We start from the raw sequence: 21,528 nt of genomic DNA, 5'->3' as shown, positions 1-21,528 counted from the left end.
AGTATTTGCAAGCATGCGCACAGCAGGGCATGCTTTAGTGCAAGGTGTGCAAGGCAGGGCATGCACACTGCAGCATTTGCATGCATGTGCAAGCTGGTGCATTTGCTGCAAAATGTGCATGTGCAAGCAAAGCAGGGCACGCACTGTGCGAGGTGCAGCACGTGGCTGTCTGTGCCCGTACGTGCAAGGCAGAGCGTGCTGTACTGCAGCACATGCCCACTCTGCAAGGCTACACGTGCTGTTTCACTGCCAGTGCAAGGCGGGGTGACCCGTGTGTGTGTGCACAGAAGCTGTGAGGTGTGCACGCTGCTCAGCAGCTGCTGCAGGGCAGCTCAGGGCGCTGCAGCCCGCGGTGCCGGAGCAGGAAAGCAGCCAGCACTGCACACACGGCCACCACCTCCCCAAAACGAGGGCACCTCCTCCACCTCCACCACCTCGCTGCATCCTAACCCTGCTGGCAGGTGACACCATTGCAGGACGCTCGGCTTTATTGCACGGGGGACACGGGGAGGGGGACAGTGGCTTGGGGGGGGTCACGGCGCCAGCCCCGCCAGCCTCTCGCTGGCCTCCCACAGCTCCCGGGCCGCGGCGTCGTCACGGGCGTGGGGCCACGGCTCCTGCAGGCGGCAGTCGGCGAAGTAGCGGCCGCTGAAGCGCTCGAGGCCCTCCTGCGTGGCGCAGAACAGCGAGGTCTCGGCGCCCTCGGCGGCGTCGCGGAAGAAGAGCCAGGCCAAGGGCACGAAGAGAGGCTTCAGCCAGAGCGGGAGGTGGCGGAACAGCTCCGTGTTGACAAAGCCTGGGGCGAGGGGAAGGGGCGGTGTCGCAGCCGGGGCCTGGTGGGGAAGGGGACACCCCCCCCCCCCAGGGTGCTGTTTGCTCGGGGTGCTGCCTGTGCCTGAGCTTGGCCCGGCTTTGCAAAGCTGCTCTGCAGTGCACGGGGCTCTGTGCAAAAAGGATGCGCTGCGCAAGGAGTGCACTGTGCAAAGGGATGCGTCGTGCAAAGGGATGCACTGTGCAAAAGGTGAGCTGTGAACAGGGATGCTCCGTGCAAAAGGACGGTGCACACAAAGGGATGCAAAAGGACACACCATGCGAGGGGATGGGCCGTGCAAAGCATGCACTGCACCAAGGATGTGCCGTGCAAAAAAGCATGATGCAAAGGGTGCAACGTGCAAAGGTTGAGCTGTGCGAAAGGTGAGCAGTGCACAGGGATGCACCATGCAAAAGGACAGTCCACACAAAGGCAGGCACTGTGCAAAAGCACACATCATGCAAGGGGATGTGCCATGCAAAGCACGCACTGAAGGGATGTTCCATGCGAAGGGTGCACTGTGCAACAAACACATCATGCAAAGGGCGCAACGTGCAAAGGGATGCTCCATGCAAAGGGACCCTGTGCAAAAGCTGAGCTGTGCAGAGGGATGCTCCATGCAAAAGGACGGCCTGCACCGTGCAAAAGGACACACCATGCAAAGCATGCACTGCACCCAGGATGTTCCATGGAAAGGATGCGCTGTGCAAAAAAGGCATCATGCAAAGGGTGCAACGTGCAAAGGGATGCTCCACGCAAAGGAATTCTCTGTGCAAAGAACTTCTCTGAGCACAGACTGCACCATGCACAAAGCAAAAACCCCACGCTCTGCACAGGTGCAACGCAGGCACCGCATGAAGGAAGCTGTGCCCAGCGGGGCCCTACCTGGGTGCACGGCGTAGGCGGTCACCTGGGTGCCCTGCAGGCGCGTGGCCAGCTCGCGGGCATGCAGCACGTTGGCCAGCTTGCTGTCGCAGTAGCCCTGGAAGGTGGGCAGGGGGCCGGGCGGCGGGCGACCCAGCGCGGCGGGGTTCAAGCGGCCGGCACGGTGCGCGGCGGAGGCGACGATGACCACACGGCTGGGAGCACTGTGCTGCAGCCGCTCCAGGAGCAGCTGGGTGAGCAAGAAGTGGCCCAGGTGGTTGACCTGGAAGGTGAGGCTGAAGCCGTCCTCCGTCGTCCCCCCGGCGCTCACCCCTGCGGAGGGGCAGCGGGAGGTGGGGACGGTGCTGGAGGTTGGGGAAATTTGGGGATGGTTTTTTGGGGGGGTCCCCGTGCAGCCCGGGGGCTCACCGGCGTTGTTGACCAGGAGGTGCAGGTGGGGCTCCTGGCGCAGGAAGGCGCTGGCGAAGGCGCGCACCGAGCGCAGGCTGGCCAGGTCCAGGGGCATGAAGAGCACCTCTGGGTTCCCCGTCTCCTGCGGGTGCAGCAGGGGGGTGCTGGGGGTGCTTTGGGGTGTCCCGTGGGGGTGTTTGGGAGGGGTACTGGAGGTGCTTGGGAGGATACTGGGGGTGTATGGGGGGTACTGGGGGTGCTTGGGGGGATACTGGGGGTGTATAGGGGGGTACTGGGAGTACTTGGGGGATACTGGGGCCAATGGTGGGGCACTGGGAGTATTTAGGGGGTACTGGGGCTGTATGTGGGGGTACTGGGAGTACTTGGATGTTACCGGGGGTGTATGGGGAGGGGCACTGGGGGTTTTGGGGGGGTACACTGGGGATGTGCTGTCAGGGTGCCCAAGGAATGTCCTGGGGGTGCCCAGGGATGTCCCATGGGGGTGTCCTAGGGGTGCCAGGGGGGGATTTTGGAGGTGGCAGGGTACACTGGGGGTGTTGTGGGGGGGGGTACACCGGGGATGTCCCAGAGGGGTGCACAGGAAGGCCTGGGGGGTGCACTGGGGGTACTCAGGGGGGTGCTCGGGGTGGGGGGCGCAGCGGGCTGTCCCATAGGGGATATTGGGGTGTCGAGGGGGTGCCCTTGGGGTGCAATTGGGGGGTGTGTGGAGCACTGGGGGGGGTGCACTGGGGGTGTCTGGGGTGGGCACGGTGGCGATGGTGCCCAAGGGCCATCCATGGGGGTGCAGCGGGGTGCCCGGGGGGGTTATTTATTGGGATGCCCGGGGACGTCCCCCTGTGGGGGTGGGCTTTATGGGGTTTCGGGGTGTGTGTGTGCGCGGGGGGGGCGCTCTCACCGTGCGGATGCGGCGCGCCGCCGCCTCCCCGCGCCGCGCACTGCGCGCAGCCAGCACCACGCGCGCCCCGCAGCGCGCAAGGGCCCGCGCCGTGGCCTCGCCGATGCCACCGCTCCCCCCTATAAAGCACGGGAAAGGATGGGAGGGGGGGTTACAAACCCCGGGGGGGGGCCGTACCGGGCCGTTCCCGGTCCGTACCGTGCCGCTCACCCGTGACGATGGCCGTGCGGCCCCGCAGATCGGGCCGGGAGCGGGGTTGCGCCGGGGCGCGCAGGCGGTGGCGCAGGAGGACGCCGAGCGCCAGCAGCAGCCCCGCGCCCAGCAGCGCCCACCCCATGCCCGGCCCCGGTTTTTCCGTTCTCGGCTCTGCGCCGCCTGCAGGAGCAGCCCCGGAGCCGCCCGGCCCGGCCCCGGCCTCCCGGCAGCCCCGGCGGGAGGAGGAGGAGGAGGAGGAGGAGGAGGAGGAAGAGGAGGGCACGGGGGGGTGCTGCGCTGCTCGCTCCCACAGCTGGAATTTGTCCCCCGGAGGAAGGCGAGCTGCTGGGGAGCATTGGGTGGTTGCAGCAGGATGGGTGGAAAAGAGGGTAAAACGGTAAAAAAAATAAGGCTGGAGGTGTGCAACCCCCTCCTCCAGGCCTGGAATGGGGAAAATGAAGTTCTCCCCCCCACACCCCGTCTCCCCAGGTGGTGGGCACAGAGTGAAGACAGACAGGCAGAGAACGGGATGTGAAGTATTTGTTTTTATATACAGAATACAGGAAAGTTTCTGTAAAGTCTAAAACGTTACAATTACTATGTACAGTGGAGCTAGCTGTTCTGCGGGGGGGGGGGGCGAGGGGGGGGTGGCTTATAAACAAAAGAGACAGACAGGTTACGACAAACGAGCTGCTACAATAAGACAATTTGAGGAACGTCATACCACATGTAGCACTGTACACAGCTTTAAAACATTGAAAATGCCATCACTGATGTATTTACACAGAATCCCAACACTTTTCCTTATTCGAAATAAAAAAAAAAAAAAAGAGGATGGACACCAGGAAAAGAACTCATTTCTCACTGCCCATAATACACAGTAGCTACTTGTAGTGCAACCATAGCAGGGAGGGATGGGAAAAAAATAACTGTGGGAAGAAGAGCGCTTCTTTACATTAAATAAAACAATGATATTGTATAGATTTGCTGTATGAAAACTGTATTTCTCTTTTAATATAAAACTATTGTCACTGGCACAAAATAGAACAAGTTTCTGATTATTTTACAACTGCATGGGAACTATCTGTCAGAGAGAGTCCTCGAGTCAGACAGCGGTCGCCCCTCGCTCTGACGCGTCCTGCTCTCGCTGCAGTTTTTCCTTTTAAAATGAAATGTATAGTACAAATATATGTGCAAATGCCCCTAAAACTTGAGCAAAAAAGAAAAATTAAAAAAAGTTAAACGTTCTTCATTTCATGCAAACGGCGTGTGAACAGTCTCTGGGCTGACATAGAAAATCCCACCTCGGTTTGTACATTTTTGCATTGCAAGAGTCTGAGGGCGTTCCCCTTGCTCCAAAGCTCTCTTCCTACAATTCCTAGGGAACAGAGTTGGACCGCAGCACGGGCACCTGGTGGGGTTTCAGAGAAAGCTTCTCCTCCAAGTCCATGTCTTGTACTAAGGCAGTGTCCCCCTTGGGCTGTTTGGTCGCAAATTCGGTAATGCTGAACACAAACTGCAGGCAGCCCAGCTTGATGTAACTGCCGTGGTGGAGCAGGGCCGTGCCCTCCCAGCCGGCCCCGCTGCCCCCTATCAAGCTGGAGCTGCTGGCTTTGCAGTTGCAGGGTTTCCGATGCTGCCCTTGTGCCTGCGAATTCATCACAGTGGCTTCTTCATGCGGCTCCTCTTCCTGCTTCCTGCTTTTATGGCGCTCTGGAAAAAGGAAAAGCGACGTCAGGTACAGGCTGGACGGAGCCAGGGGGTTGTTTTCATCAACGGGGGCTGCTGCTGGGGTGCCTCGGGAGTAAAACCCTGCAGCCGTGAGGCATTTGAGCAGCAAGAGGCTGACCCCAGGGCTGCAGAGAAAAGGAGACACCCCCGAGAGGTGCAGCAGCCCCGAGGAGGAGCGACGTGCACCCGCTCCTGTCCCCCTCCAGCAGCTCCCCCATGTCGGGCCGGCCCTGTTTCCACACTCACTTATCACGCTCTGCACTTTGGCAACAATACTGCTGGGAGGAGTGGGCGCCATCTTCTCCGAGAAGTCACACGAGTAGAGAACGTTGTCCACGGTCGTCCCATGCTCACTGTAGTTCAACAGCTCGTAATGTTTCGTATTCTGAAACGAGGGAAGAGGAGGAATAAAGATACCAGGTCAGAAAGGCTTCTGCCCATCGGGAGGACTGAAACACGAACCCCTCTCTCCCTACAGCTGTTGATGGTAAAATTGGAGCACTTAAATTGAGTTCTGACTTCAGAGAGCAGCACCCCCAAGCTGGTACACGGCTCACAGCACAGCTGGCTTCTCAACCAGCTGCTGCCCGGGATGCTTCCCAGCAGGCAAATAGGGCCGGGCAGCTTTGAAGAGGAGTGGGTTTTACCTGCTGCACTTGAACCGACAGATCTTTTGGAAATGGATTCCAGCTGATCCGTGCACAGCAAGCATTCTGTTTTAACAGGCTAAGTTTGTGCCCAGTGTGGCTTAGTCCCGTGCCTGGCAGGAAGAGGTGTGCTTTGGGAAGCAGGCACAAGATGGACAGAGGGGTACCGGTGTGCAGCAGCAGACATGGGGTACAGTGGCTTGGATTTACAGGTCCTCCACAAAGGCCGAAATGCCAGGAGACATTACCGTGACATAGAGCGTGACACCAGCAGCCTAACACTCAACTGAACTCCTCAGAGGATGTTGACAGCATAGAAGAGATTCCAGGTTAGCTCAGAGGAATCATCTGACAGCAAGAGCTTGTCCTGCCAGGGCTATGGAACCTCAATCGAGTTAACAAAAACTCGCCATGCACAGGGGAGCAAGTTTTCAAGTAACCTGCTCGACTGCAAACCCCCAGGCCAGAAACTGTAGACAGAGCTAAGCAAGGGAGCTCTGCCTCTTTTTAGAGCAACCACAAGCATGGGAAGATCTCCAGAGTACAGAACAAGTTCAGTGATTCCTTTGGATCGACCGCTGTGAGATGTTTTGGCTCAGATTTAGGATCTGGATCCCATTACCACGTGGGCTCTGGAGCTTGTAGTGCACCCAAGGAGCAGCTAAAGCAGTTTGTGGGTTAATCCTGGATCCTGCACAGCAGCTGGTTGACAAATAGGGACAGAAAAGACTACCTGGCTTCAAAAACTGTTGCCATGCTAAGAGACATCTCCGGTGGCACTTTTATTGGCAGACCAGTCTGTTCACTTCAAGAACAAACTCATCTCTGGCCTGTAGTTAAGAGGCAACCGTAGACCTCTGTTTACACTGAGAGCTTAACTAAAACTTTAGTTAAATAAGAGGCATGAAGCAGCTCCCTGTTTTGTTCCCGTCGAGGTTCTACGTAGGCAAGTAAAGCTTAGCTTTTATTAGCACAGCTGCATCAAAAAGTATCGAACCATTTCCATGATTTTTTTTCTTCTTCCCCTGGATGCCAGCAGTGACAGTGCTTACTTGTGGTCAGTCTTTGTCCATGAGCAGTTAGCTCAGAGAAATCCTGCTGGCAGAGCTCTGTGCTTCAGAAAAGGGGTTTGACAGAAAATGCTGACGCAGCCTTCACTGGAGTGAAACCATTCACAGCTCTGGCTCTTACTTTGTAGCCCACAAAGGAGCACCACACAAAGACAACCTGCTGCCTGCATCTCCAGCTCTCACTGCCATGCATGCCAAATAATAAAAAAAAAATAATAATAATAAAAAAAAGGACTCAGGCACTCACCTCATCGTAGAATATGCAGGCATGTTTGCCGGACACGTAGTTACAGTGACCATAGCTTGTAAGGCACACATCCATATCAGCTCCTGTCAATGGGGAGGACAAAAATACTGGGTTTATTTCAGGGAAAAAAAAAGAAAACCTGTCAGGCAGCAGAGAACAACAGACAGAATTAAACTTCAATTAGCAAAACAACAGGGGAGCAACTGCCTTTGTCCGCACTCCCAGGCCTGCATGAATAATGCTGCGATAAGCCACGAACAAAGTTTCAGTGGGGGAAGGGAGGGCTGGGGCTGCACGAGGCAGGAAGGCTGCAGAGTATTTTGGTGTTGCTGGGCCTTCTGGAGCGCCAAAAGAATCTAAGCAGAGAAATAAAACCCACAAGCAACCCTTAACTCTCCTCTCCATCAGCCAGTTAACCTCTAGGAGCCATCCTGCTGTCATAAAGGTGGAAGATTCAAGTGGATGAGGAATTTCCACCCTTCTTGTTAGCAAAAGGGGTCCGTTTTCTTCAACGCCCACTTGGCAAACAAGCAGGGAGGGCTGGGAAGAACCACCCTGAATCTTAAAGGTCACGCTGGGGAAAAAGCCACTCACCTGTCCCGATGTAGAGGGTTCGATAGCACATATTGACTGCACCCCCCAAGCCCATCAGAGGATAGAACACAGCCCGGGCTTGCACTTCCTTTCTTTGCGCTGCAAGATAAAGAGAAAGGACTTGAACAATCTTATCAGCTACACAGGCTGCTTGACGCCAGGCTCTCCAGAAAGCACAGATCCTAAGAGGGATGCAGGCAGCTTTGGCCTAAAGGTTTCCCAACCCTCTAGGAATGCGTGTGGATTAAACATCTTTGTCACCAGGGAAAATTGTTCTTCCCAGTAACCCACACAAGCCATGCAATCGTGGAATGAGCACAACGGAGCCGTGCTGGGGAGAACACAAGCTTCCTGCCACCAGCTTCTTTCTTAATCTCTCCCAGTTTGAGTAATCAAAGACCTGCCTCTTGTTGTAAAAGCACCACTTTAAAAAAAATAAATTGGTGAACGTCACCAACTGAGCAGCTGAGATTCAGCTTCCAGTGAAGCTGCAGGAAAACCACACGGGTTGAGCAGGGTCCAGGACCGAGTCTCCAGAGCAGCTCCCTGGCAGCAAAGTTCAAATCACACCTTCTCCCACACCCCAGTGAACTGGGCAGAAAATCGTCTTCTGTGGAAGAGAGATCACACTCCAGACCCCACAGGCCTGCCAGGATTTCGGCAGCTGCCTTTTGGAGATAAGCCCCTTATGCAGGCAGAGCCTCTTCTGATAGCACATCTGGGTGGTAGTTCTGCAGCAGGAGCGTGGTATCAAAGAACAGAACACGAGGATTACAAGAGATTGTTTGCAGAGTCACCTGTGTCAAGAACAGTGGGGTTGGATGTGCAGTGCTTAATGCAGCAGAAACACGCAGCCTCCCATCTCTGTGCAGCTGCCCTGCAGAGTCCTTTCAGCTGTCCAGCTCTGCTGACTCATCAGGGCTCACTAGAGGTTTTAGATCTGATTTTTATTTCATCAGCAATGCTAAACAGTCAGCTGGATGCATCATCCTGCCCGGAAAGGGCCAGGGGTTAAGACAGCACCAAGCTGCCTTTTGGGAGGGAGGCTGCTGAAGGATTCCCAGGGCAGCACAGGAAAGCAGCTCCAAGCACAGCCTGGTGCTGCGTCCTACAGCAGGGCTCAAAAAGATTGACAAAGTGTTTAGAGAATGCTGTGATGCTACAGCAGGCAGGCAGAGAGTTTCAGAAGGTGGTTACTGGTACTAGCAGGCTTCCCAAGATCTTATCTTGGGTATTTAGCCCCAAAACCCATAGCAGGCAACTGCTCCTGCACCAAGGCTGTCCGGTTGGTGCTTGAGGGCAGATTAATCCTGACTGCATGCAGAGGAAGAGGAAGACACGATCCCCGTGCAGATTTAGGCGTTGGTAATGTTCATAATATAAATCAAGTGACCATAAACAAAGCCAATGCCAAACTCAGGCCCATGGAGATTGTTTTTATTGCTATAATTTGAAAAAAAATAATTACAGAGGGACCTGTAGGATTTTCTGGCCAGTGGAGAGCCAGAGCAGGAAATGCAAGGAAAGAAGCCTGAGAGGTGGCACGAGGCAGATACCAAAAGAGCAGTGAGGATCTTCAACCAACAGGCAAGGGAATGCCAGAGAGCTACGGCTCAACCCAAACCGATTGCTCTAGGGCTGCTCTTACCTTCGACGTGGTTTGCCACGGGAGACTGCTGATGGGCACTGACACCGCTTGCTAGAGACTGAGCTTTGGAAGGGAAAAGCTGATGTATTCTCTGCAAGGCCAGAAACTTGATCAGCTGCTCATCCAGCATATTTATCTCAATCTCTGTTAACAAACAAAAAGCAATTAGTCAAGTTATTCGCGGACAGGGTGCCATCTGAGCTGGATTTAACCGTCCCATTTTCAAGCGTGCCATTTGCTTCTCCAGCAAAGACTGCCAAATCCTGCAACACAAGAACGTTACGTACAGGCCGTCAGGCTTCATACCAACACCTCACGTGAGCAGCACGTGAGGAGAGCGTCAGCTCCGGCTAGAAAGCTGCAGTTCAGGCAGCAAGCACAAGTTCAGGGCAACGAGGTCTGATAAACCGAAAATCTGCTGTTTCAGCTCAGAAGCAACAGGTCTGCAGAAGTGGACATTGCCCCTTTTGGCAGCGGGTTGGGTCCTTCATTTCCTAGCCTGAAAGGCTGACTCTGTGCTGCAGAGGAAAGCAGTAACCACTCTGGGGCAGCTACACGCTCCTTCTTGAGTCACGCGCTGTCAGAGCGGAGTCAATTAACCAAAACAAGGTAATTCAGGCATGATTTTCAACCAGCTTTGAGGCAGATCTGCTGCTGATAGCTGCGGAGTGATCCCATTTGTGAAGCCCCACGGAGATCTGCCTTCTGGGAGCAAAAGCAGGCTGCCCGACCTCTTCTCCACGTCAGCAGCAGTTCAAACAGCAGGCAGAAGAAGCAGAGCCACGAGGGCCCTTCCCGAGAGCAGAGAGGCAGCCTGGCCGAGGGGAGCAGTCGGGGCTCACCCAAGAAAAGAGGGTGACCACGCCAGAAAGGCTCTTGTTGAGAAGCAGGTGCTGGCGACAGCCTGCATTGCTGGGTAGCAATCTCCTCCTCCTCGCGTCGCTCTGCTAAGACTCTGCATTTCTTGCCAAGTGCAACAAAAGGAGAATAATAAAAAAATAATCATGCCAGTCTAGGAGAAGACTGACAGAAGCAGAAATCAATCGGAAAATTAACGGAGCCAGTAAAGCCTCACGAGCCGGGTGACCGCTCGATGGCACGATGGGGAGCTGTGGGCTTCCTGCACGTCGGGAACCCCTGCGGGGTGCAGGCAGCACCAGGGCACGGCAGGGCTGCAGGTTTCTGCACGCGGATCCCACCTGGAAAGCAGCCCGTGCAACAGCACCGTGATTGTTCCCCAGAAAAGCTTCAGGCAGGAACACTTCATTGGCCTCGCTGCCTTGGCAACGCTCCGAGCAGGGAGAGCAGGGAAGCATGTGGTATTTAAGGGAAGGCATTTCCAGCCCCTCCCTCACCTGACTGCAACCCTTTCATCTCGGAGCTTCTCCTGAAGCAGAGCCTGGGCGCTCGGGAAGCAAAGAGGCAGGGCTAGCAGAGACTGAGAACGAACTAAATACTCACCGCCGTCCACAAACGCTTTCAGGGAACTGCTGAGGTCCAGCATAGCTGCGGAGTTTGAAGTGAGTGATGAGGGCAGAGTTAAAGCGCTTCCTATGGATAAGGTGCTGGGACTGACCTTACCATCTACAGAGAAAGATGGTGCAGAGAAGATATGTCACTGTGACGTTCGCCAGACATGCAGCCAGCCCCTCGGGCTGCTCGCAGCTTCCACGCTGCTCAGAATGATTAATTCTGCTCGGAGCCACGCTTTGAAAAAGGCCCGAGTTACAGGCCGAGTGCTTTCGGCCCCTCGCAGAAGGATTAGCGTGTGCCTCGAACGCAGGATCAGCTCTCGGGCTCTGCACCTAAATATTTAAGGCTCTGCTCCCCCGTCTGAAGGAGCAGTGATGAGAGGCTGCAAGCGATGTCATGCTACAGAGGCCGGGAAGATGAGCACCGAGCCCCCAGCAGCTCCAAGAGCTGGCTAAACCTTTGCCAAGTAGCTGGGTCTAGGCCTGAACATGCAGAAAAAAAGCACGTCTGCTGCATCCTTTTGATTTCTGGACGATTATCGGCTGCAGGGTGCAGCGCGCTGCCTGGTAGGAATGTGACAGTCGTTGGCAGAATTTGTTATCCACCAAATACAATCCCGCTGCCTCGGCAGTGACTGCGCAGCCCAGAGAGGCAAATGCCAGGAAGCAAAATCCCTTTAAGGCATGGTTGATACCAGTTCTTCTCAAGTTGGTTTGCTTAGAGCTATGGTAAGCCTGAAGCTTATGAAAAAAAGGGTCACAAATCATTTGTATTTTTGTCAGTTTGCACCCGCTCTGCAGAGCACCATTTAAGATGTAAGCACACACGTGTGGTGTTAGATGTAGTCCATCTGAACACATTTACGCCTTTCCCAAGAGAAACTGCATCCAAATGATGGTTTAATGGGCGTTTTGTAGAACCCAAACTTCACGCTAGAAGAAATTTAACATCTTAAGTAGCTGCAAAATGATGGAGGGGTTGGTTTGCATTTGCAGTGCTTTTCAAGCCACAAGGAAGAGGCTTCCTACAGCACAGCCCCTTTTCTTTCCTCCTCCTAAAGGCCCCCCAGCCTCGCATGTCTAAGCAGGGCACCAACTAACAGCCCTGGGGTAACTCGGTTTGTTTGGCAATAAGCAAGGAGACCAAGTGCTCTGGGGACTGCTTCCAAACACGAGATAAAACCCAGAAGCTGCCTGTAATCATTTTTTTTTGTAAAGAACAATAAAAGATGGTGCCTGCGCTGCCTGGATTGCTCCACCCAAGCCTGCCATTGAGCAAGGACTGCAGGAGAAGTGACAGACAGCCCTGGCGCTTGCTTTCCAGCCACTGCTTCCAACCCAGCCTGCACGAGGGGGCTAACAGCTTGAGGTTAGAGCTGCTGGGGCAAAGGGAGGAGGAGAAGGCTTCAAGTGAAAGCTTATTCCAGCAAAATTTATGAATTATGGGCCGTTACTCCTGCCCTCTCCTCCCAACATCTTTGACTTGATGGTTTTATGCTGATGAATGGGTGCAGGAACCTCGGCAGCGAGGTTTTCGGGTGCAACCCAGGGCAGAAGCAGTACATCCAGCCCGTGACTGCCCCGTGTGAGCAGACTGGCAGGCACTGAGCACACCACAACACCCCAAACCCACATTTCTCTAACATCGAGGCTGTGCAGCTGAAGATTTCTAATACCTCTGTACCAGAGGATGCAACCATCACTAGGACAGAGATGAGAGGTGCAGGAGAGCTGTTCTGGGAAAGGCCTCGCAACCAGCCAGTCCTTTACAGCAGCCAGCTGTTGAGATGTTGAGAGCAGGATTTACACCCGCTGCTGCTTTCCAGAACCAACTGGATCTATCACCCTGCTTCTCAGGGTGGAGTTCCCTGCATCCCATGGCTCCCATGAAGGGACCTAGGACACAGAAGACCTAAACTTCCCCCTGTTCTCTACAGAAAGCCGAATTCCCCATTAAGCAAGGGCGTGCTGCTAGAGCCTCGAGGTTAGCTGAACGCCTTCTCAGCCCTGGGGGCCAGCATCAGCCCTTGGGCCCTTACCTGAAGGTGGTGCTGGTGAACAGAATCTGTTTGTGGACCCAACAGCTGAGATCCCATCTCCTGCAGCCTGGGGAGGGGTGAGAGCCCTGGTGGCAGTCAGAGGGGAGCCCACGGATCGCAGGTCTGCTGTCAGCGGCGGTCCGATCTGCGTCTGCACATTCTTTCTTTGCAAAGTGCTGGTGGTGTCCAGGCTGGCACAGGAGCTCGATATGGAAGTAGGCATACTCGTGACCGGCACAGAACCCCTTTGTGCACAAGAAACGGGTCCCGCGACGTTCTCCGTTTTGACGACGGTTCCGATCGTGTGATTCAGCAGCCCGCACGTCGCTGGGGGCGTGAGGGGCCTGGGCCACGTTTGCCGGTGCGACAAAACAGGGATTGTGTTACCCGACCCGATCAGCCTCTGGGAGTCAGTCAACTGTGCCGCAGGTTCGGACGAAACGCCGTAGAAATGAGGCCCGTTGACCTTCACGTCAGAGGCTGTGGGCCCGTTGGAAGTCCCGCAAGAAGCCCCCTTCTTGGATTTGTCTATACAGGAGCTGCAGTTGACCTCTTCCTGTGACAAAGTCTGCTGGGGTTGCGAGGAGCTCAAGGAATTCTGAGTGGTAATCCCTGAGGTGCAGGATGACATGGAATAGAGGGAAGGTGTGGGTGCCTTGTCAGCTGCCTGGTAAGGGTTGGCGAGTGCGCCGTCTGCCACGATAACAGGCTTAATATCAGCCTTCTCTGTTTGCTCAGAGTCCCAAAGCGAAGTCATCTGCTTAGCAGATAAATGTTTCAATATGCTGCACTGGAGCGCAACAACACTACAGAGCCACTGGGAGGAAGACAGAAAAAGAAAAAGCACGTTAGTTCTACAAGCAGACGCTGCTCCAAGCCTCAGCCACCCCATCACCCCCCCAGCCCGCAGAAATCCAGCTGCCCGACTGCTGCAGACCGCTCAGCATCTGTTCTGGTGCTCATCTAGCACCAGGAGAAGACTTGGTTCAGACATACACGTGCACATCCAAAATTAAGTGCTGTTTATCTCTGTGCTAGGGACAGTACAATGAGGAGCAGAGATTAAAGGAGAGGGAAGGCAGCAGACAATGCTCTCTCCCAGCCATTTCCCTCACTTCACATTTAAAGCATTGCAAACTTTTCAGCTAGTTACGTACGTATTTTCCACTGACACGGGCTTCTCTCCAAAGAAAACCCTCTAGCTTACTCTGTTTCACGTTGGAAAGAAATGCTGATCTACCTCACGTTACTGGGAGCCACCTGCAGGGGTGGAGAGCACCTTTTCTTCTACACCAGGTAGAAGACGACCAAAAAACTTAAATTTTTAAGCTTCACGGTGAATGTGCCCATGCCATATATAAGAATCCTGCCCGAGCTAACAGGAATCAGACCACGGCACCGATGGCAAAGCAACGTGCCTTCGCCTTGCTGAATCCAGCAAGAAATTTCATGCGAGACTTGAACACTCACTTGACCTTGATTTGAAAATCTGAGGCTGTCGGCAATAAAAAGCAGCCCAGAAATGTGACGTTAACACACAAACGTGTCAGAGAGCAGCCTTACATAATCAAAGAGGAAAGTATTTCCCCTCAGCCAGGAAATAAAACTGACATCTAGACAGAAAGCCCTCAACTCCGCCGTTCAGACCAGGAGACTCTCTCACCACTTTCCTGAAGTGTCAAACGAGGAGCTTTACATTTCAGCTGCAAAGCCAAAATGAAGTTTTAATGGGCGAAAGTGTCAGAACCAAGACGAGCTATCACCTTCAGACGCACGATTTTGAGACCGGTTTCCTAGACAACTGCTCTGATCACGACTGAAATGGAAGAGGACCGTCGTACCGAAGCGACTACAGAGTCCAAGCATTTTGACTTCATTTACCTCCTGTTGTTCTGTCTGGCTGGCTAAGTGCTCAGTGTTCAAAAGGTGCTTCTGCAAGGGTTCCTCGGGGATCCCGTTACAGATCAGCTCGCCGTCTCTAATTGCTGCAGGCGCAAGTAACGGGGGCGGAAGCCGGTATTGGGACTTTATAGCATCAGGAACCTACATTGTGGAGAAAGAAGATGACACATGAGAACAATTACTCAAGAATGACTGGTTAAATGAAGTGCCTAACCAGCACTGTGCCTTGTGTTTGCTGCTTTCTGACCCAGAGGAACCCTGCAGACAATACATTAGAAGTTTCAAGTGCCGAGTACTTTAATTTAATGCAACTATGCTGAAATTAATAGGTTTCATTCCCTTAGGTCAGGCATGACTTCAGCATAATGTGGTGGCTCCAGCATAAAAAAAAAAAAGTCACGCAAAGAAAAGGCGAGGTAAGAAGGGAAATGTTTAGAATACCTATATGGCATTTTTCAGGCATTCTGGCAGAAAATGCTTTTTGTGGTTTAACAGGGAACATGCGGCAGCCCAGATTCTGCCTCTAGTGCCACCTTCAATGGGTTTGTGTTGTACTTCTCGTGCCTGTGTCAGATTTACAGGCTTGCTTCTAAGAGCTGAGCGTCATGGTTGCTGGAAAACGAGCTTCTTAAATCCTACAAGTAGTGAAAACTGCTCTGACTGCCGACTTCCAGACCTCTCACCACACGTTTATTCAGACCCCACCTTCTTCCTCCTGCCCCGACAAGGCGATCCCTATGGGGCACGCTGGATTCCCTTCCAAATTAAAGCACGCGCGTGGGGAATTCTGCCAGTACCTACTTGTTGACACTCACCTTCAAACCCTTTCTCTTCACTGACTGAAGAACTCTGCGATTCGGAGGATGTTTCTTATGGATTCGGTTTAAGAAATCCACTTTGACAACATGCTGAGATATGGTATCCTGGAACCGGTCAAATACTCGGCACCGATTACTCAGGGTCAAGTTCTTCTGGTTCAGCTGGGTGATCAGATAATGCCACAGAAGTTAGGGATCTGCAGGTCACTAAGGCACCCTAAGACTCTCATAACGCCTCGTAGCACTGGCAGTACAGCATCAGCTCAGCTTTAGACTATTCGCTTCCTGCGGCACTAACCCTTGCTGTTAAAGGGCACATTGCTGGAGGTGAATACAAAAGCACTTAGAGGCCTCCGAAGTAGCATCAATGCTCTCAGAAGCAGTTTCTCTGGGCACAAGCCCTTTGTTCCAGCCCCCTGTTTCCTGAGTATTTAGTCTCAAGTACAATGCTCTTCCACAAATGAAAGCTCCCGCTTGGAATGAACGCTTTTTGGGTTAAGCATGCAAAGAATTACTTCCCCTATTTGTAGCACTGTGCTGCTTTGTATCACAGTTCTGGAAGCTCATCTAGATCTTAAGGAGTCCAGTCTGAAAACTAGACAAGCTGCCAGTGAGTCACAATCTGAGCTGTCAGCTTCAGTTACGGGAAGGAGTTCCCCCATCCTTATATTTTATTGCAGCGAGCAGCATCATATTCCTTTGGAGAGCGTGTTGCTTGCAGCAGGAGCTTTACAAGCGTTACAGGGAGCAATAAGAGCTCGGAAGCTGTTTTACATTTGTTGTACTTTGTCCTTTAATGGACCTGCCAGGTTCCACTCCAGCATCCGGTTACCATACTGCAATCATAGTCCTGCTTACCACCACGTGCTCTATGTGATTTGGGCACATCCATCTACCCAGAGGCATGGCAGTAAGAGGTGGCTCCAGACAATCCATGTGGAACAGGAGTGGGCAATAATCACACTGAATGAGAGGTGCCACTCTGCAACTCCTGCAAAGAGAGAGCCATATCTTATTTCCCACGCAGAAAGCAGAGCATTAACTGAACGTGCAGGCAGGCTCGGCTGACCACTTCGGCTTATCTTTCCCCACCAACTCCCCTAACGCCGTGTTACTTGCATCTAAAATTAGGCTTCAGATTTGTAACTCGATCTATATGGACCTTCTGCAAGGCCCACTCAGGGCAAAAGGACCTGCCCATACACGAGGGTTCCTTGGTTCAAAAGAAGTCCTTTGGCAGGAGGAGATCCCATTGCTGGAAAGCTGCAAGAACCTGTCTGAGTCACATAAGAGACTTTTCAAGTTGACCTTGTGCGTTAGTTCTGAATGGCTGCATTTAGAGCAAAATTCAGAGATCCAAAGGAAATCTCAGATTATCACAATTTTCCTCAGACCAATCTTGTGTGAAGCTGGGACATTCACTTCAATAAGCCTGAGATGTTCTCAGAACACACCTCAAACTCCAGAAAGCTACTACCCGCACTGCTCTGGGTTCTCTAAGCAGTCAACTCTATGACAAAGCCATCAGCCGTTTCCCACAAAAGCCCACCTGAGTCTCCAGCTTCATTCCAGAAACTCACCCTGACTGGGTTCCTGAAATAAAGTTTTTTGGTTCTGCTGACATTTTGAGCCGAGATTTATCGGTGCCATTTATTTCTGCAGTTATAAAAGAGCACAGCAGTATTTTACACTAGTTCTAAGATTTACTATTTCAGCACAATACTCCTGTTTGCCTTGGGCTTGTATCTCTCTGTAGATTTCTATTTCCTAAAGGTCACCTCCCCACATATCTCCTTCACGAACCATAAACAAACATCTCAGTTGTCTAAACAACCATCACTAGAAGTTTTCCTTGTAGAAAAACACTGAAGGCAATATAGCTTGCTCTTTTCAGGCTACACTTTAAAACCTTTACAGCCATGCAGGACTGCAGAAGCCACACCTATACGTGTCACTAAGCATTTGTTATTTAGCAAGGACAATTATTCCTCCATTTGTTTAGCAGATTGTAAGCGAGAACTGACAGGAATGGAAAAGGTAACAGATAGTTTGCTTTTTTCATCAAGAACTTTGTTCCTGTGAAGGGTGCAGCTACAACAACGGGCTTCCCTGGAAGAGTGAGCTTCCCTGGAAGAGTTACGTACCTGTTGCATGTGAAGCAGACTTTGACCGGCAAGGGAACCAAACCATTGTGGTCTAACTCGTGTTGTGCTTTCTTGACGTTCTTTCCTGTGGTTTCTTCCTTTCTCCTCCTCTTGCTAGTACCTGAAAGTAAATTTTAAAAGGCTTTGGGTTACCCACATAGCAGAGATTCGCTTCCTGGCTGATACATATAATCTTCTCAGGCAGAGGCAAACAGAAAAGGCAGGAAAGAACTGCTTCAGGAGCCCTTATCAACCACTAAATCTAGAGTCAAGTGACAGAAATGGGCTTTAAAGGTAGACACACTTTAAGCTTAAGGCACAGGATGTCACTGAAACAATTACGCTGTTACTCGACTAAGCTATTGTACCAAGAGTCAAAATCAAGTATTTGGTCAACTGGAAACTTTTTCTTCAGATCAATGATCTAGACTAGGTTGAATACAGAAAACATCTATTTCAAGGAGGTGCAGCTCCCAGCAGCATTCCCACCGGGGAAGCCAAGAGGCCACTTGCTGTTGTATGAGGACCAGGGGCACTTCTGCACTCTATTTTCACCAGACAGCATCACTAAAACCACAGCTACCAAGGAGCAAAGAGGGGAGAAAAGGCAAGTTGGCAGCAGGATGCAACTTTTGACACCTTTACCAATGCTCACCTGGAAGTGCTGTGGTGCAGGTCAGTTCATTCGGCAACTGGAACTGCGTTGGGTTCCTTTCCATGGCAGCAGCAATAAGAAGCTCAAAGGGTCGCTTCAGCTGGGGCTGCCCACAGTCCATTTCTGCAATGGCAGAGTCATCATCCACGTCAATTATGTCCTCATCGACATCATTCTGCTCCGAGTTGGGGGTCTCGGTGCTGGCATTGGATGTGGGAGTGCCAGGCCGGCTCGCTCTCCTTTCCAAGATCCTGGCATGCGCATTAGCCCTGATGCTGCTGCTAGACCTGTCCAAGAGGTCTGCGTCACTGGTTGGGGAGGTGGTCCTTTTCCCAGATTTGTCCACCAATCCATTTACCTGCCCCAGCTCTTTCTTCTGTTCTCGCTTCTGCACGACATGAATAGGCAGGCTTATCATGGAGGCCACAAACAAAGCACATCAACCTTGACAAATAAGCAATCGAAGACAAACAGCATCTGAAAAGGCGTCAGCCACTTCCTACGACTTCCCCTGTGAAGTCACCATAAAGCCTTGACCTAGCAAAACCAATTTGCTTGCAGCTAACACACAGATGACAAACCAGCTGAAGGGAACCAAGCACAGGGAGGAAAATTAGCATGTCTCTCCTTTCAGGACAGCCGTATTTGAGTCCACATCAGGACAATGTTTCACAGCTTCTAGTCCTAAACACTTGACAGATCAGACAACTCTGTTTACTTTGCTAGCCAACAGAGAAACTCCATGGTAGACCACTCATTGTCGACACAGTCTATTAACCCTGGCAGTGCATCTGAACCCATTACAGAACAAGGAGCTTGGGAACACAAGCACAACGTAAAACCAGCACACTATCTCTTGACGCCAGGACTCTTGAACAAGGTGGGCAGGGAGGACTGCAGCAGAGGAAAACATTACATGGCAATCACTGAGGGATCCATTTTTGCAAGAGAAGGGGGCAGCTGTACAGCCTGGTAGTGGCAGCTGAACTGCTCCAGTGCCAGCATCACCAGTCTATAAGATCACTATGAAATGGTCTGTAAAAGGAGAGAAGTGTTATCAGACAATTTTTAATAGAGAATTCTTTTCGTTGGTGTTGTGGTGTTTATTTGTTTTTAAATTTGTGACCCTCCTCTGTGCTGTTAGCAGATGACTGAACAGTACCCTGGAAACAGAACAAGGAAATAGCTTGGGGAACAAAAAAGACTGAGTACAGAGTTTTCTTCAAATCTGTTCTGGGTGTCACTTCAAGGGAACAGTTGCTAGTTGGTTGGTACAGTTTCTAAACCCTCTGGTACGCAGTCTTACGTACTCACAGCAATAAGATGTTTACATTGTGCAAGACAGCTTCCTGGAGAAAGAGTATCAAGGAAAATAAGACAAGCCACAATCTTGCCCAGTCATCTCCTCCCCATCCTGTTCAACAGCCCAGGAAATCACAACTCACTGTGATTTCACCCTATGCTGATGTGTAACTGCTGTGAAGTCACGCTCCTAAAAAACGCACATTAACCAGAATCACAGCCCTGATGCCAAAGCTACGTTATCAGGCCACCTGTTTGACCTGAACACAGCTCACCTCCTCCAGCATGAGAGCCCTTCCCTCTGTGCCTCAGTTCTCCCTCCCTTCCACAATGGGAGAAAAGGAAAGCAGGTTAAAAGGCACAGCTTGACACAAACAGAGCAGGCACTTCAGTTTTGTGGTTCTTAGTAGCAACGTTAAAAAATACCAGGACAGTCTCATCAAGACACCTTGGCTTTCTTGCAGCCTGTTCCTAACAAAGCCCCCTTTACGACCCTAACCACAAAAAGCAATTCTGGTGGCGTGTACGTTCACATTAAGGGGAGAGGAAATCTTAAAATAAAGGGTTCACATTTCAGATGGACAGTTGGAAGGGCAGGGAGCACGGTTGTTACAACAGACTTTACCTTTCGGCGCACAGTGCAGCGGTGACACATCCACTCCCCTGGAGGCAGCATTTCCTCACTGAGCGGAGGGTTGCTAGAAGAGAAATAAAAAGCAAAGCTTTACTGTTATTTCTGGAACATCTCATTTACACGTAGCCCAAGTCAGGGCAGCTCTGTCACCAGTGACGTTAAGTCTTCCATGACACCCGTCTCATCTCCACGATGCAGCGTGCTCCATGTTTTTAAGAGGACAGTCTTAGAACTGAACAGCAAAGATAAATGGACAATTCATTTGCGTACCATAAGTATACCTTCCCCTGATGCTCAATCCGCTTTAAATAACTTGATTACTTGATGTAACACTACAGAGATTACTGTGCAGCAAGCACAGTCATACGGCGAGGCATTTCTAGCCCTTGAATTTGCAGTGAGTGCAACTGAACAAGCTGCCATGAAGCCTACCCACTGCTTCTCATGTACTCCATCCCTGGGCACACTAACTTCATGGTGGAAACCACCTCCTATCTTAAGACAACCCAAATACTCTTAAAAGTGTCACCATGTACAGCTTGCCTTGGCTACGAAGCACAAGATGCATCCTACTCATATGGATTTGCACTTACTATAAAGGCTGTATCACATCAAAATGACATTCTCATTTTGATTCTAGAAATAAACCCAAGTAAATTAGACGAAGGAGCAAGGAAGACTATTTTGAGAAACGTTTTTTCCTCGGTGAAAGGCAGAGCAGCATATGTTAGATGATACGCTTCCCTTACAAATCCTACTACTAGCTCGAGTACTTTCCAACACCTCTTTATCATTAAGTTTTGTTATTTCAGCAAACTGCTGACTCTCGCAGGAAAAACATCCACGCTGTCAGATCAACAGCTAGTTACCACGCAGCACGGCTTTCAGATCTGCTTGAAAGAGTCCTGCCTATCGATGCTGGAGATAATTACACAGGAACTCCACAAAGCAAGGCCTGTGCTGTGTGCTCAGCGGATGCAGCACCACCAGAAGGACGTGGAGGCTCCTTCACCCACGCCAGCATCACCTCGGCTATGGCAGGGTTACAAGATGACCGCTGCGTGGCCACACCAGCGAGGAGCTCACAAGGCCTTGCCCAGGAAGCCGTGTGGGCAGCCAGCCTGCTCCAGGAGACTTGTTCCTAGCACACTGAAATCACACAGGGTCCCAGGCCGGGCTCCCATGCTTGAACTATAAAAACAAACGCGTTTCCTTTGTTCAGGCACGGCCCTGGCAAGCCTTGCCCTGTGTGCATGCTGTCGGTCCCACAAAGCCGCCTCAGGTGCCACAGCCAACAAGGGCCATGCTCAACCTTGAGCCACTTTGCCTGGGTGACCGGGGGGAGAACGGAGCGAGAACCAAAGCGGTGTGAGCCGCGGCGTTTCTGGTGTCAGGCCCCGGGGAATTCAGTAGAGCCAAGACATCTGG

At 52.0% G+C, this 21,528-nt stretch overlaps 2 protein-coding genes across 3 annotated transcripts in view; both read right to left on the bottom strand.

Annotated features, from left to right (window-relative positions):
- Window positions 1–470: 470 nt before the first annotated feature.
- DHRS13 (dehydrogenase/reductase 13) lies at window positions 471–3,436 on the bottom strand. The gene is made up of 5 exons (XM_027472668.3): window positions 3,213–3,436; window positions 3,003–3,121; window positions 2,105–2,228; window positions 1,697–2,008; window positions 471–796 (listed from the first exon to the last, which is right to left on the bottom strand). Exons 1-5 carry the CDS (start codon window positions 3,337–3,339, stop codon window positions 534–536), a joined length of 945 nt encoding a protein of 314 aa, XP_027328469.2. The 5' UTR covers window positions 3,340–3,436; the 3' UTR covers window positions 471–533.
- Window positions 3,437–3,727: 291 nt separating this feature from the next.
- PHF12 (PHD finger protein 12) overlaps window positions 3,728–21,528 on the bottom strand; it is a 30,724-nt gene continuing 12,923 nt past the window's right edge. The window contains exons 3-15 of one of the 2 annotated variants that reach the window (XM_027472661.3): window positions 20,092–20,164; window positions 18,165–18,552; window positions 17,510–17,630; window positions 16,224–16,356; window positions 15,363–15,527; window positions 14,527–14,688; window positions 12,646–13,462; window positions 10,596–10,718; window positions 9,135–9,278; window positions 7,487–7,585; window positions 6,893–6,975; window positions 5,175–5,313; window positions 3,728–4,910 (exon numbers count right to left, since the gene is read on the bottom strand). In XM_027472661.3, coding sequence (XP_027328462.1) covers window positions 4,576–4,910; window positions 5,175–5,313; window positions 6,893–6,975; window positions 7,487–7,585; window positions 9,135–9,278; window positions 10,596–10,718; window positions 12,646–13,462; window positions 14,527–14,688; window positions 15,363–15,527; window positions 16,224–16,356; window positions 17,510–17,630; window positions 18,165–18,552; window positions 20,092–20,164 — 2,782 coding nt within the window. In that variant the 3' untranslated portion in view covers window positions 3,728–4,575. The remainder of the gene's footprint in view (window positions 4,911–5,174; window positions 5,314–6,892; window positions 6,976–7,486; window positions 7,586–9,134; window positions 9,279–10,595; window positions 10,719–12,645; window positions 13,463–14,526; window positions 14,689–15,362; window positions 15,528–16,223; window positions 16,357–17,509; window positions 17,631–18,164; window positions 18,553–20,091; window positions 20,165–21,528) is intronic. The other variant, XM_027472662.3, reaches the window with a different exon arrangement.

The sequence above is a fragment of the Anas platyrhynchos genome, chromosome 20 (genome assembly GCF_047663525.1).
Source record: "Anas platyrhynchos isolate ZD024472 breed Pekin duck chromosome 20, IASCAAS_PekinDuck_T2T, whole genome shotgun sequence".
In the NCBI taxonomy this organism is placed as follows: Eukaryota; Metazoa; Chordata; class Aves; order Anseriformes; family Anatidae; genus Anas; species Anas platyrhynchos.
The sequence above is the reverse complement of the archived record's forward strand: the minus strand, read 5'-3'. Positions and strand labels throughout refer to the sequence as shown.